Source organism: Mauremys mutica, chromosome 10 (genome assembly GCF_020497125.1).
Source record: "Mauremys mutica isolate MM-2020 ecotype Southern chromosome 10, ASM2049712v1, whole genome shotgun sequence".
NCBI lineage: Eukaryota > Metazoa > Chordata > Testudines > Geoemydidae > Mauremys > Mauremys mutica.
In genome coordinates, this window is record NC_059081.1 from 50507500 (window position 1) to 50525827 (window position 18328).

General features: G+C 47.1%; 1 protein-coding gene across 4 annotated transcripts in view; it reads left to right on the forward strand.

The window, feature by feature from the left end:
- Positions 1 to 18328, forward strand: part of PMS1 (PMS1 homolog 1, mismatch repair system component) — a 101178-nt gene that overhangs the window by 14266 nt on the left and 68584 nt on the right. For all 4 annotated transcript variants that reach the window (XM_045032236.1, XM_045032240.1, XM_045032237.1 and 1 more), the window contains exons 3-4: positions 10060 to 10242; positions 13889 to 13991. In XM_045032236.1, the coding sequence (XP_044888171.1) occupies positions 10060 to 10242; positions 13889 to 13991 (286 nt within the window). The remainder of the gene's footprint in view (positions 1 to 10059; positions 10243 to 13888; positions 13992 to 18328) is intronic.

The window sequence follows — 18328 nt, forward strand, 5'->3', positions numbered from 1 at the left end:
TCAGCAGGGCCAGTCTTACTAGGAGCCATGGTCAAGAGGCAAGGAGTGGGGTGAGCCTGGGATGTGAGGCCATAGAAGTGAGCTGAGGGCAATGCGGGGAAGAAGTAGTGGGGCCTGTGGGGGTGATGGGGAGACGAGGGGAGTGGGTGAAGACAGCAGGGGTCAGGGGGATCTGTGGAGGACACAGAAAGGCAGCAGGGTTAGGGGCACCAACATACAACTGTACATTATTATTGAGTCCGCAAAAAACTCCAACATAAATAAATTACAATTTGGACATGTATCTGTGCATATTTATTTGTTTTTCCTAAAGTTAATGAAGTATTTTAGGAAAATTTGTCAAAGCGTCCACCAGCAAGAGTTGGTAGCTGCATTCTGAGGCCACCAAAAATTTTGTTGTGAGAACCCCTCAGAACTGTCTTCTGATGTAAGAACCTTTAGCTCAACCAAGCCTGGCAAGAAAGCTTGAGCAACTGTTATTTTATTGTTAGTTTCTTGATTAATAAAGCTAAACCCCTGGGAGTGGGGAATTAGTTTTTAACTACAATGTGTTCAGACTTTCTTTTACAGAAAGTAGGGAAAGGCATCTGCTCACACCGGAGTTCTGCATAAGTTCCCAGAGCAATTTGGATAATCTGGTTTGTGTCTATATTTCATTGCTAGGTCACTGGTTGGAATTCAGCCAAGGGAATTTCTGAAAGTTGCCACCTGATTTCTGTTTATTGACACAAAATGAGTTGATGGTATCAGTCCAGTTCCTAACGGACAAGTGTATACATCAGAGTTGGCTTCCTTGTTGGCTATCGCTGTCTCAGCAGCTAGCCCAGGATTCAGTCTCTGCTACTCTCTTGATTTGTTTGCTCCAGGTCAGGTTTGAAGCATGTTAGTTCATTGGTGGGGCAGTGTTGAAAAGTTTACATTGCCACTGCATGTGCTATACCTCTGAATAAAGAGCAGACATGGGCCATATCTACACTACCAATTTTGTCAGTAAAACTTACATCGCTCAGGGATGTGAAAAAAATACCCCCTGAGCAACATAAGTTATACCACAGACGCACCAGTGTGGACTGTCGACAGGAGAAGCTTCTTCCGCCGACATAGCCACCACTGCTCGTGGAGGTGTCCTTATGTCGACAAGAGACTCTCCCGGCAGCATAGGGCGGCTACACCAGCAATCGTACAGTAGTGCAACTGCATTGGTACAGCTGTGCCATTGTAAGCTCACTATTGTACACATGGCCTTAGCTTTCCAAGCTGTCTGTATGTCACCCTTTTGAATAACATCTTAAACATGAGAAAAAAGAAACAATTTTGCAATAATAATGGAAGTCTGACTTCAACCCACAAAGAAAAACACTATAATTAAAATAAAACTATAACGTCAAATAAAAGGTGAAGTAAAATGTTCTTCTTCGAGTGATTGCTCCTATGCATTCCAGTTAGGTGTGCGCGCCGCGCGTGCACGGCTCTTCGGAAGATTTTTACCCTAGCAACTCCGGCGGGCCGGCTGGGCGCCCCCTGGAGTGGCGCCGCTATAGCGCAGGATATATACCCCAGCCGGCCCGTCCGCTCCTCAGTTCCTTCTTTCCGCCCGTGACGGCCGTTGGAACAGTGGAGCACAGCTCAGCTGACCTCCACTTCCCTAGCTACTCGTAGTTTTCTCTCGTTCTGTTTATAGTTGTAGTTAACTTTGTTTGTTTGTAGAATAGTGTAGTGTATTTATTTTACAGGGGTTCGGGGTTTATCCCCTTCCCCTCACCCGGTGCCGGGTCCGATGCCTGGTCCACAGGGTTTTCTAATGCTCGGCTGGCCGCAAGCCGCTGCCGACAAGAGATCTTCTCCTAAGTGCCTCGAGGGACCTTACCTCACAGATAAGTGCCGCATTTGTGAGGCCTTTAATCCGTGAACAAAGGGGAGCGGGGCTTTCGTTTTAAACAGCTCCTGAGGGAGGCAGCTTTTGCTCCTCCGCTCTCGGCGCCGAGCGCTAGTTAGTCTTCAAGGCGCGCTCCCTCGACACCAGATCGCCGGTACCGCCAAGGCCTCCTGGCACGACCGTCGCTGGCTCCGACGTACCCTTGGCATGGATCCCTCACCTGGAGGATGAAGAGGCACAATATCCTTGCTGCATCCGAGCCGCCGCCTCTGCAGCCGAGCGCTATGCTCAGTCGGATCGTCCGGCATCGGTGTCTGCCGCGGCACCGACAATACCCGCACCATTTACTCCGGCCAGGCAAGAGCCGTCGAGTCTGGTGCTGGAAAGCTCCCATGTACGGACCATGGTCGAGCTCGCTCTGAAGCTGCGTCCGAGATGCCTGCTCCGCAGCCGAGCGCTATGCTCCGTCGGATCGCCCGGCACCGATGTCTGCCACGGCACCGACAATATCCGCACCTTTAACTCCGGCCAGGCAAGAGCCGTCGAGTCCGGTGCTGGAAAGCTCCCCGGTACGGACCGTGGTCGAGCTCGCTCTGAAGCTACGTCCGAGCTGCCTGCTCCGCAGCCGAGCGCTATGCTCCGTCGGATCGCCCGGCACCGATGTCTGCCGCGGCACCGACAATATCCGCACCATTAACTCCGGCCAGGCAAGAGCCGTCGAGTCCGGTGCTGGAAAGCTCCCCGGTACGCACCGTGGTCGAGCTCGCCCGGAAACTGCGTCCGAGCCGCCTGCTCCGCAGCCGAGCGCGATGCCCAGTCGGATCGCCCGGCACCGATGTCTGCCGCGGCACCGACAGTATCCACACCGTTAACTCCGGCCAGGCAAGAGCCGTCGAGTCCGGTGCTGGAAAGCTCCCCGGTACGGACCGTGGTCGAGCTCACTACGAAGCTGCGTCCGAGCCGCCTGCTCCGCAGCCGAGCGCTATGCTCCGTCGGATCGCCCGGCACCGATGTCTGCCGCGGCACCGACAATGCCCGCACCATTAACTCCGGCCAGGCAAAAGCCGTCGAGTCTGGTGCTGGAACACTCCCCGGTACGGACCGTGGTCGAGCTCGTTATGAAGCTGCATCCATGGTGCGAGCTGTGGTCGAGCTCACTATTCCCTCCACGCCGGAGACAGTGTCCACGGCGAGGGAGCTGATTGCAACGACAGCATCTGCGCTGCCTCAACCCCCGGCACCGCCGGTGCGGGTTACATAGTCGATGGGCAAGCCTGCCTTGATCAGACCACCCTACGTCGGCACCGCAGAGCGGCACCGTTCAGGGTTGCGGTCCCGCAGATGTTCTCGGTCCCGTCACCGATCTAGGTCTCGACGCCGCTCACAGTCTCGGCACCGTTCTCCATGTTGGTACCAGTAGTACTCGCGGCACCGGTCAGCATCCCGTTCGCCAGTCCGGGACACTCAGCACCGATCCAGCTCCCGGCACCGCCCGAGGCACCGGGACGCCTGTAGCCACTCCTGATCATCGAGCCTCGCACCCTCGGTCGACCGCCCGGCACAGCTTCGGTGGCAGGTCCCGTTCTCGGTACCGGTCTGTCTACCGGTACCGATCCCCGGTGCCGCATCGAGCGACGTCAGTTACAGACGGAGACTCTACCAAGAGCTTTCAGCTCCTCCAGGGCCATCCAGCCACGCATCAGTGTCGTCCCGTGCGGACACTTCATATGCGTAGCACTGTCTTCCGATGTGCCCTCCAGAGTCTTCCAGGAGACCTATCAGTGGTCATTCTAGTCACCTTGGGCGTACTACCACGCCAGAGGCGTACCGGTGATCCCATCTCGCTCCGTTCCCTCGGAGCTCTGGGTGCCAGAGATGACAATTAGTCGTCCCCGTCCGACCGGTACAGAGCAACCCCCGGTTCGGCACGGGGCTCCCAGATCCCACCGGATCAGGAGGTCGTCCAGGAGCTCGAGCCCACACAGGACCCGCTTGTCCCTGGCCTTTTTTCTTCCTCCTCCCCAGATGAGGCGGGGGCAGGAACATACCCCTCCGGCCCTCCTCTAATCGAAATGCGACCAGCCCCTAAATCCAAAGAGGCTGGGCGTGTGGTCTTACTGGGCCGTAAGATGTACCCGGAGGGGGCCCTGCAACTTCGTGTAGCGAACCAGCAAGCCCTGCTTATCCGCTACTGTGGGTGGCGGTGGGCAAATTTACAGAGTCGGTTCTTCGGAACTCCCGTCAAGAGTTAGATGCCCTCCTGCAGCAAAGGACGGAGCTGGAGAGAGCTTCCCTCCAGGCCTCGTTGGACGCAGCTGACTCCACTGCCATGACCCTGGCCTCGGGTGTTGCCACGCGGCACGTTTCATGGCTCCAGTTGTCGAGCCTTCTCTCGCAGCTGCGGCACGCTATACAGGACTTGCCCTTCAATGGCACAGGCCTGTTCTCTGACAACACTGGCCCTAGGCTGCAGAACCTAAAGGGCAGCAGGGTCACTTTGCTCTCTCTCTCTCTCTCTCGGCATGCACACGCCGGTGATTCAGCGCCGACGTTTCTGTCCCCAACCTCCACTCTTACCCTGCGCCTTGACAAAGTCAGGACTTGGCCAGCGGGCGTGGCTTACACGGTCGTGGCCATCACTCCACACCCCAAAGGAGCCGAAATTAGGGTCCTTCTGACCACCAATGGGGCAAAAGCCTACCCATCCTCGCCCCTCCTAAGGACCCCTCTCACGAGCGATTCCTCTGGCAAGAGGTGCGGACGCTCCTCTTCATCGGAGCTATACAGGAGGTACTTAAGGGCGAAACCTAATCCCCTAGGCGAAGGGAGGTCTCAGACCTATCCTAGGCCTGCAGGAACTCAACAAGTCACAATGCAGATGAGTTCCGCATGGTACCCAGGGCGACCGTCATCCCATCCTGGGATCCCAGAGACTGGTACGCCGCCCTCGATATGAAGGGTGCGTGTTTTCACGTCGCCATTTCTCTTCCACACAGAAGGTACCCTCAGTTTGGGGCCTACCATCGTTATTCCCAACCCGGCCCTCCCGGTTGGCCTCTATACAGCCCAGGGGTATTCAAAGTGCATGGCTGTAGTCGCCGCCTTTCTTCGCCACCGTCGGATACACATTCTCCGTATCTAGACGAGTGGCTCATTTGAAGAACCACCGGGCCCAAGTTACCAGTCATGTGAGCATCGACACGAACCTATTCCTGTGTCTAGGCCTGATGATCAATAGTAAAATCCACTCTGATTCCCATACAGGGAAGGGAATTCATTGGGGCCGTCCTGGACTCCAGACTCGCCAGAGCCTGCTTACTTCAGCCTTGGTTTCAGGCGAGGGTAACAATTGTACAAGGTCTATGGACCTTCCCGCCAACTTGGGCTCGCACTTGCCTAGGTTTCCTGAGTCACATGGCTGTCTGCACGTTTGCAACCAAACATGCCAGGCTTCGCCTCCGTTCACTTCAATCGTGGCTCACCTGGGTGTGCCACCCGGGCAGAGATGGCATACTCGTGGTCGTCTCGTTCCCCCCGAGCAGCCTAGGCTCCCTCGACCAGGAGTCAGCGTCCTCCCTGGTGTATCCAGGGATGCTGTTTCATTCACCCCTCGGGGTCCCTCATGACAGACAGCCCATCTCTCGGCTGGGTGCGCACCTGGCGTAGTTTCGCACTCACGGCCTTCGGTCAGCGCAAGAGCTGGCCTTACACATCAATGTCCGAGAGCTGAGAGCAGTCTGCCTTGTGTACCAGGCGATTCAGCTGGCGGATCGTCTCAGCAGATCCTTCCTGTCTCACAAGTGGTAGTTTCCTCCGGTCTTTATCTATTCCGTTTTCCAAAAGTGGGTCTTTCCCCGCATAGCCCTCCTCGCTCTCGCGAGAACGGAAAGAGAGAGAAATTCTCCTCGTTCCAAGGCCTCTCCCCAGGCTCGGTCTTGGAGGATTTTCCTGAGGCCGTGGATCAGCCATCTGCCGTACGCTTTCCACTGTCCCCGCTGGTTCACAAGGTCCTGCTAAAACTCCGCAGGGACAGAGCGCCCCTGATCGTGATCTCTCCAGCGTAACCTGGGCAGCACTGGCACACCATGTTGCTACACCTGTCGGTAGCAACCCTCTTGGCACAGACCCCATGACGCGGGATCACGGCAACCTTCACCACCCGGTCTTGTAATCCCTGCACCTCACAGCAGGACTCCTGCGTGGCTAAACCGATCTGAGTTACGTTGTTCTGCCTCGGTCCTACAGGATTCTCCGGGGTGGTAGAAAATCTTCCATTTGGTTAAAGTATCTGGCCAAGTGGAAGCGTTTCTCCTGCTGCTCTGAAACGCGCAATGTTTCTCCCGCCGAGGTCCCGCTCCATTCCATCTGGTTCCTCAGGGCTTGGAGCGTTTATACCCCCCCCCCCCAGTGGGGCCCCGCCATAAACCTGGCTCTTCAGTCTGGTTCTAACCAGTTTTATGACTGCCCTATTCGAGCCAATGTCAACATGCTCATTGATATACCTGTCCTGCAAGACAGTTTTCCTGTAGCCTTTCATGCGGCCAGACGAGTCTCCGAGCTTCAGACTCTCACAATAGGCCCAAGGTATACTGTGTTCCTCAAGGACAAGGGCAGTTATTACCATGTCCAACCTGCCTCCCTAAGGAGGTGTCGGCCTTTTATATCTACCAGGATATCTTCCTTCCGGTCTTCTTTCCGAAGCCACTCTCTTTGCAAGGAGAGCAACGGTTTCCCTCCTTCGACATCCGTAGGGCGTCCGCAATCTATATCTAGCGGACAGAGCCCTCTTGTAATGCCCCCAAAACCTTCATCGTACCGGCATACCGGACGAAGGGCATACCTGTCTCCTCCTAGAGCATTTCATCTTCAATGACGTTGTGCATCCGCACCTCCTCTGTTTTGGCCCATGTTCCATAGAGCCACCTTGCTGCACATTCCGCCAGGGCTCACGCTTCTCAGCTGCCTTCCTGGCTCGCATACCCTTTCGGGGGATGTGTTGTACACCTACCTGGTCCTCGGTCCACACCTTTGCCTCATTGGTCCAGGAGTCCAGAGCTGATGCAGCCTTTGGCTTAGCGGTTGCGTTCTGCAACATCTAACTCCGACCCCACCGCCTAGGTGTAAGGCTTGGGAATCACCTAACTGGAATGCATAGGAGCAATCACTCGAAGAAGAAAAGACGGTTACTCACCGTAGTAACTGTTGTTCTTCGAGATGTGTTGCTCCTATCCATTCCAGACCCGCCCTCCTTCCCCACTGTCGGAGTAGCTGGCAAGAAGGAATTGAGGAGCGGACGGGCCGGCTGGGGTATATATCCTGCGCTATAGCGGCGCCACTCCAGGGGGCGCCCAGCCGGCCCGCCGGAGTTGCTAGGGTAAAAATCTTCCGAAGAGCCGTGCACGCGCGGCGCGCACACCTAACTGGAATGGATAGGAGCAACACATCTTGAAGAACAACAGTTACTACGGTGAGTAACCGTCTTTTCTTGTGATTAGAGCCTGGAGATGGGACTTAGGAGATGTGGCTCTTATTTGCGGCTCTGCTGCTGATTTGCTGAATGACCTTGAACAAATCACCGAGGCCTCTCTTTGCTTCAATTTCTCCAGCTCTAAAGTGGTAGTATTAAAAGTTAGCTACTTCAGGAGGAGATTTAACAAATTAATGCTTGTGCAGCTCTTTGATGTCTTCTAATGAAGGTGCTATAGAACTATAAAGTAGTAGTGTTTATTATTCTAATTACAAAGAAATGGAAACCAGGTTAAACAGGTTACGGTGTGTGAGATACAACAAAAAAGAATGAATGTAAATCAGACAGATAATGTTGCTCACAATGGGGAAGCATGGGAATGATACGGAATTACAGTTATAGTAAGGTAATGGCTGTCTTAAAAACTGTTTAATTTTAAAGTGATTAAGCCACCATTATTAAATTAGCCACATATATGTTTAAAGAATAGCACTTGGATTAAAGCAACTTTGAAGCTTTGGCACTCTCTCTTTCCCATTCTTTCCAGTGGTGCGTTGCATTTCATGTTTCTCAGTTAGCTTTGTAGTAGGAGATCCAGACTAACTGAATTATTGGGAAAAATATCTGTTCTCACTAGGAGAAAGCACCAGCACCATTTGGAAACAGGGATTCTAAAACCTGATGTTGCCCATTTGTTTTTATAGATATAATTATATAATAAGCTTAGTCTAATTCAGAGGTTCTTAAATTGTTCCATAGTGCAGACATATCTCAATAAAGAGATTGTTTTTGGACACCTTCCCTCCCATTTTAGGATTACATAACATCCCAGTGGCACTTATGGCATTTGTTTACATGGAAAAGTAGTGCTAGAAATGTCTTGAGTGTATTTTAGCACCTGGAAACAAGGAAAAAGTCAGTACTGTTCAGCCAGTTAGCTTTCACAGACCACAGGCAATTGTTCTGTGGACCACATGGTCAGTATGGGAACTGCTGATCCAAGATATTGTAGCCTGTCAGTGCTGATTTCTTTTAAAATTATCACACTAGTTTTAACTCACCCTGTTGTGCTGTGACACATATTGTATGTTAGATCATTATCTGTTCAGAGAGCCATTCAATAAGTGGAAGAAACGGGTTGATTTAGAAATCCTGTAGTTCTATGACTGTGAATCTCCTTGCTTGTGGTTTGCATAACCTGCATTATAACATTTGTTTTGATATATCCAAATTACAGTACAGCAAACAGCAAAACTTTGTTATAACTCCCCTGAGTTGTGTAGTTTCTCTCATTTAAGTTCTTTCTTTAATTTAGTCATCTTGGTTTAGTTATTTATGATTTGAGACCTGCATCTTTTAATATTAATTTTTGTTAGATGTTAACATTTGTCATCTCAAAAATAAAATAGTGGAAAAACTTCTCCCAGCTAGAAAACTATATATAATGTATCAATAAGATGAATCATGATGTTCAGTCCTGTTTGTTTGAAGGGCCATCTGCCTTTTAGAGGGATAATTAACAAGTCTTTTGGATCTATCACAGTAGACTTGTTTGAGTGTATTTAAAGCATCATTTTGACAAAAAAATTGTACAGCACGATCCACTGTTCATTCTTTTCTTTTCTTTTTTTTTACATTAAAGGTAACCTATAAAGAGGAAAAAAAAGTTTGCTTATTTCTGATCCATAAAGAAAGCCTGAAATTTTAAGTCCCCACCCCCACTCCTCTGGTCACTTACACAGAACACCAGCTTTAGTGTAAAATGGACTACTCTGTGATGATTGGAGAACTAGTGAAATGGTAATCTCATAAAAGCAAAGAGTGTGAAAGTTGAACAATGAGAGGAGTATGGATTTGTAGTCAGATTGTTGGTGTTTTGTTTTTATTAACAACAATTTAAATCCCATGATTAATGTTTTAAATAAAGTAAGCTTTTGTTCAAGATTCAACATCCTTGCCCCTTTCAATTAAGGTTGCCAGAGGTTATAGTAAATATCACAGATACCTCTCATAAGTCCTCCATTAAAAGCAGAGGGAGAGCTGACTTCATATTCTTGAGATCTCTAAGGTGAAGAAATGAGCAAAACAAAAACTTAACCCCTTTGCTTTCCATACCCACCCCACCCCAACATCCAGACCTTCTCTATATCCCATAAAGAACCAAAAAAGTACACAGATGTCATTTAACATGGTAACATGGTCCCAGTTACTTTAGTATGTGCAGAATCTAGCCTGTGATGATTAGATAAAGTGGAATACATTAACAAAACATGCATTTCCCTTTGTAAAAGGGAGGGAAGATGAAACAAGAATGAACCATCTTTAACATTCCAGCTACTGATCTTTTTCTCAGTTTATATTTTTTTAGTCATTTTAAGTCATGAGCTAGATGTTGGAATAACTTTTAGTGTGTTAGCCCATACTGTAATAGTAATGGTTCCTCAGAACTACATAGTTTAATACATTACTTGTTTTGGAACAGCATAAAATTACTTAACTGTTTCATTTTTGCTCTATACATGTTTCTATAGACAAGTTATGTGCACATATGTGCTGCAGTCTTTCCACATGGAAATGTCAGAATTTTGCCTATTTTGAGGACTAAAGGACTGGACCCTTAACTACTTCAATACATGTGGAGTAACCATTGTATATGGTATCTAATTTTGCATTTGAGATGTATTTTTGTGATTGATGGTATTATTACTCTTTTCAGGAGAATTATGGGTTTGATAAGATAGAGGTGCGAGACAATGGTGATGGCATCAAAGCTGCTGATGTTCCAGTTATGGCAGTTAAGCATTATACCTCAAAAATAAGCTGTCCTGAGGATCTTGAAAGCTTGACAACATATGGCTTTCGTGGTGAAGCCTTGGGATCAATTTGCTGCATATCTGAGGTGAGATGTGTCAGACTTTCTTGCTCCCTTAATTACAAAATATAAATGTGAGGACTTAAGGTTGTGCCCACAACCTCACAGTAGAATGCTGGCTTTTATTTTTAAATGTAGAATTTGGAAAGTTTGATATCTCTCTGATGGTTCTTCTGCTCCAGTGAAGCCACAGATCTGTGAAGCTTGCTCGTTTTGAATTCACTTTGGGATGAGTCATTGACTCCTTATCGGATCAGTTTAGTAGTTGGCAGTGTTTCACTTTCTTCCTTCAGTTGGGGAGGCAACTATTTGCACTGTGCCCTGATCCTTTCCTTTGACTCCAATGTACTGAGGCTCTCCAGAATTCTCCGACTCATCATTCAATCTCGATGTTCTTACATCAGTTGCCTTTAAATTATCAGTGTGTTCTGCAGTTGTGGTGCCTGCTTGGGCTCCTCATTGTTCCTGGCTATTCAAATATCTATGGCTGCAAAAACACCCTGTTTCACCTTTGAGTAGCCAGGAACCTACACTCTCACCTGGTCACAGTGATCCACGTATTTGTGGCCAGTACAACTGCACTACTATCTAGGAATGAAAGTGCTTACTACAAAAAAGCTCTGTTTTCAAAATACAACAACCAGTCTACTAAGCAGTACAAAGCGTTGAGAGCACGTTGTCCCATTGCTCTTCTGTGCACTTTCTTCCCACCTGAATACTGAGTCAAGTTCAAGTTTTCCATCTCTATCTTCAAAAGTCTCTGTGGGATAGGCCCAAACTAGCCACAGGACAATCATGACCTCCCATGACAGTTACTTTTCACTGAAACAACGGAATATAAGAGTGAGGTTTGAGTGTGGGAGTGTATGCGCCCATGGAGCCTTGGCCTTGATCACACTAGAAACTAGGTAGACTTAGGTCCAGAATTTGGATGGAAAATTGCCAAAGAAAACCCAGGTGCTTCAGAAAGTGCTGCTGTTTGGCTGGATTATTGTCCCCTTCTGAGTAGACACTGAACCAATGATCTAGCCTGGTGATGCGGGGCATTATGCTGCTGTGGGTGTTGTCTTTCAAATGAGATGTCAAACCAAGATATCATCTGCTTTGGGCATTAAAAAGCCCCATTGTACATTTCACAAGAGAGCAGAGTTGACACTAGTATCTTAAGTACTGGTCTCAGCATCAGTAATTACATTACTTAAATACTAGTGATGTTTGTAATTGCAGGCTGCCTACCTAATTTGCTGTCTGTAGTTAACCATTAGCAATTATCTTTGAGAACTCATGGAGGACGTATGAAGTCCCAAAGGACAGAAGAAGGGCAAACCTAAGTGGGAAAAAGGAGGATCCAGGAATATAGGCCAGTCAGCCTAACTTTGATACTCAAAAAGATATTGGAACAAATTATTAAACGTAGAAAATAATAAGGTGATAAATCATAGCCAGCATGGATTTTTCAAGAACAGATCATGTGAAACCAATCTAATTTCCTCCTTTGACAGGGTAACCAACCTAATGAATGGGGGGAAGGAGGAGATATGATATATCTAGACTTTGGTAAGGCTTTTGACATAGTCCCACATGACATTCTCATAAGCAAATAAGGGAAATATAGTCTAGACTAAATGACTATAAAGTGGGTGCATAACTGATTGAAAGACTGTACTCAAAGAGTGGTTATCGATGATTCGCTATTAAGCTCAGAGGACATATCAAGTGGGGTCCCACAGGGGTCTGTCCTTTGTATGATTCTATTCAGAATTTTCACTAATAAGTTGGATGATGGAGACTATGTTTATAAAATTTGTGGATGACACTGAGAGGGATTCCAAGATCTTTGAAGGACAGGATTAGAACTCAAAATTACCTCTATACATTGGAGAATTGGTCTTGAAAACAACAAGATGAAATTTATGTGCAAAGCACTACACTTAGGAGGAAAAAGCAAATGCACAACTATGAAAAGGGGAATAAGTGGGTAGGCAGTATTACTGCAGAAAAGGATCGGGAGTATATAATGAATGACAAATTGAACATGAGCCAACATTGTGATGCAGTTGTGAAAAAGGCTGATGTCCTTCTGGGATGTATGACGAGGAGTGTCGTATGTAAGTGTGGTGGGGTACACCAGCTCCTCACCAAGCCAGAAAGGGTTAATGAGCTGCTATCGGCTTGCCCAACCCTGGCCCACTACTCTTGCACTCCCTGTAAGGAAATGAATGGGCAGTTAAACTGGAAGAGGATAGCTCAGTAGTGGGCTGATGATGGAGGAGAACGGACCTCCCGTCCTTTGCTCCCTGAGGAAAGGACTTACCTAGAACATCTGTAGAGACTGCAGACTGCCAGAGCCCTCCAGAGGAAGGTAGGCCTGGCACAGGAATATAGAGTTTATTTTTAGGACTATTTCTTTGTTTTACTACAAGAAGGACTTTTGGACTGTCTATACTGTTTTGGACAGGCCTGCAGCACTTAAGGAGACTGTTGTGGGGAACCCCTGCCTAGGATGGTGTGGGGAACTACTTCAATAAGGACTTTTGCACCCTACTCAAGTCTGCCCTGTAGTTTGTGTTTGACCTAAAGAGCATGGTCACATATGGTGGAGAATGTGGGCATGATTTAACCTTGCAGAAGGGGGAGATTTGAGTGACCTGGATTGTCAAGTATACCAAGGTGGGAAGCAGGAGTTTGTCTTGCTGGGGACAACATGTACCTGGAGTGATTGTTGAAATAGATGGCTGAGAACTAACAGCAACAATTCCCGCAACAGATGACAGCTGAACTGCAGCAACTGGTCCATGAGCAAGGTGGTCAGGAGCAGGAGGAACAGTTGGTTCAATGAGTTGTGACCCCAGTGCAACAGCTTGGAGCCAGGGTGGGGAAGGGAATGTAGTATTCCTCTCTGGGGCTCATGGGAACAACAGCCGTGCTGGTGCAACTCACTCAGATGGGCCCAGAGGATGATCCAGAGGGCTTCCTTGTGACCTTCAAATGGGTGGCAATGGTGGTTCACAGGGCGGTGGAGGAGAGCATCTGACCTGTAGTTCTGAAAGGCAAAGTATCTCCCAAGAGCCTGACCTTGTGTGATTGCCCAGTAATTGAGGATGTTATGCTGGAGGTGGCTGAAGCTGGAAACCTGGACCAGCATTCAGATCACTGAACGTACACTGGTAGAACAGTTTGTGCAGATACTCCTGGTTGCAGGAAGAGATGTCTCAGTGCCTCAGTATGCCAAGACACTCGCCGAGACAGTTCAGATCATGAAGAATTATTTGGCTTCTGAGGCTGGCTCAAGGGCACATAGGGTGAAGCAGCTTGTGGGTCAGGAGGCCTAACAGGGAGGATTAGCATCAGAGTGGCCAAACTTTGGGTATGAACCAGCCACCCTTGAAAGGTCTTGGAAAGTTTCAGGGATCCTGACTGGGCTGGACAGGGAAACCTGGAACAACATAGGTTCAAGCCTGGAAAAGAAATCTTGGGAAGAATCCTGGGGATACCCATAGTCCCCCAGCTGATATGATGTTCATGGAAGAAAAAACAGACTTTTATCAAATTATTTTTGTTCTTTTTTGTTAAAGTAATTTGATGCTGAGAATCATCTCAGAACATATCTAATGTCTTCAGACCACTTTGAACTTTTGAAATCCTTGATTGACTTGAGATTCTTTATTTCCAGGTTTTGATCACAACAAAGACAGCTGCTGATGATTTTAGCACCCAGTACATCTTGGATAGCAGTGGGCATGTAACTTCTCAGAAGCCTTCTCATCTTGGGCAAGGTAAGGTATGCTTATTGTGATGTTTTGTGTTTTCTTCTTATAAGAACAATTGGTCAGATTTGAAAGTTTTTAGCCCCTATATTGTATTCTGAAACCTACCCCTGCACAACCAAATTGAGCAGTTGTGCTAAAGAGAAACCAAAGTAAAATACTTACAGGTGCCTCACTTCTAAATGATAATCTCTAAGGGCCATAGCGCTGCTTTCTGTGCAAAAACCAATAGAAGGGAAAACCTGGGGACTTGAGAAGATCTATAGGGTTCTGTGAGCTGAAAAGCAAGTCAGTGGGGCTGGGAGGGTTGTAGTATAAAAAGAGGATAGTAGCACTTAGATACCACAGTGACTAGAGACTGCAAGACCTAAATAGAATAGAGGGTGCATGGCCTTCAAGTGTCCACATAGACCAGTAAAATCCTTCTGTAGATGCCCCAGCACCCCCAATCACTGGTAAAATGGTAGGCTCACAATCCATGTTGCCAGTGGCTTTCAACACAGCCATGGTATGGAGGTGGCAGTGCTTAAATTGTGATGAGGCTTGCCATGTCAGTTATGAAAGTAGAAAAACTGCTTGAGCCCCGGCACCTCATTCATTACAAATTAAGCACTGGGAGGTGGTCTCTTCACTGTTGTGTTGCACAGTGAGAGCTAATGTTGACGTACTCAATACTAACTTGCCTATAGATTTGTTATGAACATTACACGTTTTTCCTTGTTACCATACTGTGCAGAGTGGCTGATTTAACTCTGTGCCTCTGATTTTCATGGGCTGTTCAAATGGCATGTTTTCAGCATAGAGTGGTTGCCAGCTATGCAATGGAGGAAGGGGGAGAGCATGCTGCATAGCTGCTTTCCCTCTCTGCACAGCTTTGTGGTCTCATTTCCACACCAGTAGCATGTGTTTGCTCTCTTTTCTACCATATAGCAGGGGGTAACTGATAAAATTCAATAAGAGGTAACATTTGGTACTAATTTCTGAGATGTTCACAAGAACGGAGTCAACAATTCATAAATCTCCATTTAAAAAATGCTGTTTTGCAGTGAGAATTTCAGACTAAGGATAATCATTAAGAAGTATAAGCCATAGAGGAGTAGTATTGTCCCTTCCTCCAATACCAATGTCCTGTTCTGACACCAACACTGCCAGTCTACCAAGCAGTATCAGATGTCCAGGGCCTTGCAAGTTGGCATCTTAGTGGTGGTGGGGGAAAATCTGTGACAAGGAGTCCGACTAGATGCTAAGTTTAGTTTGTTTTATTCATGCGCATACACCCCTCTGGTAGCAGAAGTGGTCAAATGGTATGCAGGGAAATCCTTATTTCAGGAACCTTAGCCCAGCGCCAAATGACAGGCTCAGAGAGAGCAATTCTGCCTCAAGAACTGATTCTAATATGAGACCCAGGCAGAGAACAAACTCTGATTGCTTGCACAGTTGTCTCTCCAACCCCCACTTCCTCTACACACAGCTCTCTTTTAGTTCTTCATTGTTAGTCCTGCTGGGGCCAGAGTACTTGGCTGAGATGTGAGCAACTGTATCTCTGTGTAATAATGACTGAGCTGTAAGATCAGATTCTGATCTCTGTTATGCTGGTGTAAAACAGAGTAACAGAGATTAGAGTCCGGTGGTTGGTTTTAAGAAGTGACTCAGTGAGATCTCAAACACCAGTTACCATCTTTAACTTTCCAGGTTCCTCCTTATATTCCTGTTGTTATGGCAGTTGTCACCAAGTGGTGCTGTTGCATATACCTAGTCTTCCAAGTGCTTTTTCTTCGTGTGTGGGAAAAGGTTCAGTCTTGTGAAGACATGCTGTGTTGTTAGTTCACAATGTATTGTGCATGCTTGAACCACAGATTTCCTTCATTTCCTAGCCTTGTAACTTTTTTAAACATAAGGGATGAAAGCTTTGAACCCCAGATCTCTCTTTTACAACATTAATAGCCATCAACACTGTATTTGGGAAATTCTGTTAAGGTAATCCTGTGAAGGGTCTCTGGCAGATGATACTACTGGGCACAAGACAGAATTCCCACAAGTCTCTTTTCTGCCATGGCTAAATTGTTCTTTTTTAAAAAGCTTTTAATGGTCTGGATGGTGTAGCATCAAGCCAGAGTCTATCCCACTACTCCAGCAGTGGAAAGCTGTGAAACAAATACAGGGTTGTGAGTCAGAAGAACAGGGTGACTTCAGTCACTTATATCTACATTTTTTTTTAAAGTTCAGTAATTTTAGGCGTCTAGAACTCTGGGTGTCTATTTTGAAACAACGTGGGCCTGCTTTTCAGAATAGCAGAGCATCCACAACTACAACTGAAGTCAGTGGGGACCAGTGGGGACCAGCTGCTTCTCAGAACCTCTGGAAATCAGGCTGTAGGTGATTTGAGATAAATTCCCAAAAGCATGGACATTTTTGCAAAGTTGTACCTTAAGTTTTCCCCACCTGTAAAATATGTAATAATATCCACCTTTTGTAAAGAGCCTTGAGATCTAAGAATGAAAAGTGCTATATATGTGGAAAATATTATTGTATAGGGAGGGAAGTCTGTCTCAACCTCAGAACATACATAATTCTCAAAAGGAGAGCAGGCAAACTAGTAAATCTCACAGAAGTCCTGCAAGAATCAAATCAATGAGTGTCCTACAGCCTCAGCATATAAACAGACAAATCTCTGAGGACTCCAGTAATGACAACAGAAAAGTCTCCCACAGCCCCACACAAGGAACAAACAAACAAATCTCACAAACGAGATTTTTCCCCCATCTCCAGCAGGAAAAAATCCAGTTGCACCTGGAAAAGAAAAGAGGTTATCACAGAAACGTCTCTGCATTGTTAAGCACTTCAGTTCAGCTGAACGTCTAGCCCATGTCTTTCCTGTATTTGAAAAGCTAGATAACGTACTCACAGGCACAATCACAGTTATTTTCTAAATCCCAAAGTTTTGGAAGTTCTCAGGGCACTGGAGAACTACTGATCTCCTCTTAGCCATACACAGGTGCTCATACATGGCTGAGATTGAGGCCAATGGGTGAGTTATATATTGTCTGAATACAGAAGGTGCATTCAGTAGTACAAGAGCCATGTTTTTCTATCTCACATTCTTTCTTCTTGAGGAGTAGTAAAACACACACAAGCATAAATTATCTGATGCATTGACAGCACCCTTCCACTAGCAACCTCCTTTCTCCCTTCTTTTTCACAGTAGACCTTTGTCCTTGTTTTGTACAGAATATGTAGATTATCTTGCACATCAATTCCAGCCTAAATTATATTGCACTCCAGAGAGAACTTGGAAGGAGAAAGGTAAAAGGGTAACTTTTCTAGCAGTAAATGTATATTTTGGGTCCCCTTTTCAATTTTTAGGCACATAGAAGTGCAGTTTTTAAAATGAACTCCCATGTCTGTCCAGTGTATTGTCTCCTAACTTGACTATAGTAGGCTCTTCTGCCCTGATCGTCCTCCCTGTCTCCCCTCAAGTCCATTCAGAACACTTCTGCTAAGATTATCTTACCGCCTGTCATTCTTAGTCTTATTACGCAATTTGGCATCCCTTTCTCCACTGGGTCAAAATACGAGCTTGTGATTCTTGCCTTGGAAGCCCGCCACAACTTCTCCTCCTTACTTATTTGCTCTTGTATCTTATTATTTTGCTTCCTGCCCTCCATCAACAATACCAGCCTCCACCACTCTTTCTGTCTGCTTCTCCAACAGGATTTTCAATCTTTGTTTTATGTATAAAGATGACGGGGGAAGAATGTTCTCTAACTAATCTGTTTATCAGTTACCCTGTACTCTTGTCTCCTCAAGATCTACTTCTCCTGTGATGCTTTTAGATGAAATTACCAACAGGTAATGATTAGGTATGGGGCCCTTATAGAACGCTGACATTTGTCTTATTCATTTGCCCTCTGTAAACACACATTCTTGTTACTATTCTCCTTTTCTCCTTCCTCATGCCCTCTGGTTTTTGTTTGTTACACCCACTTGTTGCACCTTCTGTAAATGAGATTGCAGGGTGTTTGAGGTGTCTTTTATATGTGGGAGCTTACAGGTGTCACTGTAATATAAATTATAATAAGGTATGGTTGAAGGAGGGAGGGAGTGCAAAGAAATTCTCTAGTGTTATGATACTCAGTTTATGACTTTCAAGCCACATGGATGTGCCCTCTCTCCCCCGCTGCAGCAGCCCCCGAGCTGGGGCTGGGAAGGAGGGGGGTCTCCCCCATGGTGGCTGCCCCTGAGTTGGGGCTGGGAAGGAGGGGGGTCTCCCCCACTGTGGCTGCCCCTGAGTTGGGGCTGGGAAGGAGGGGGGGTCTCTCCCTCTCTCTGCCACTGCAGTAGCCCCC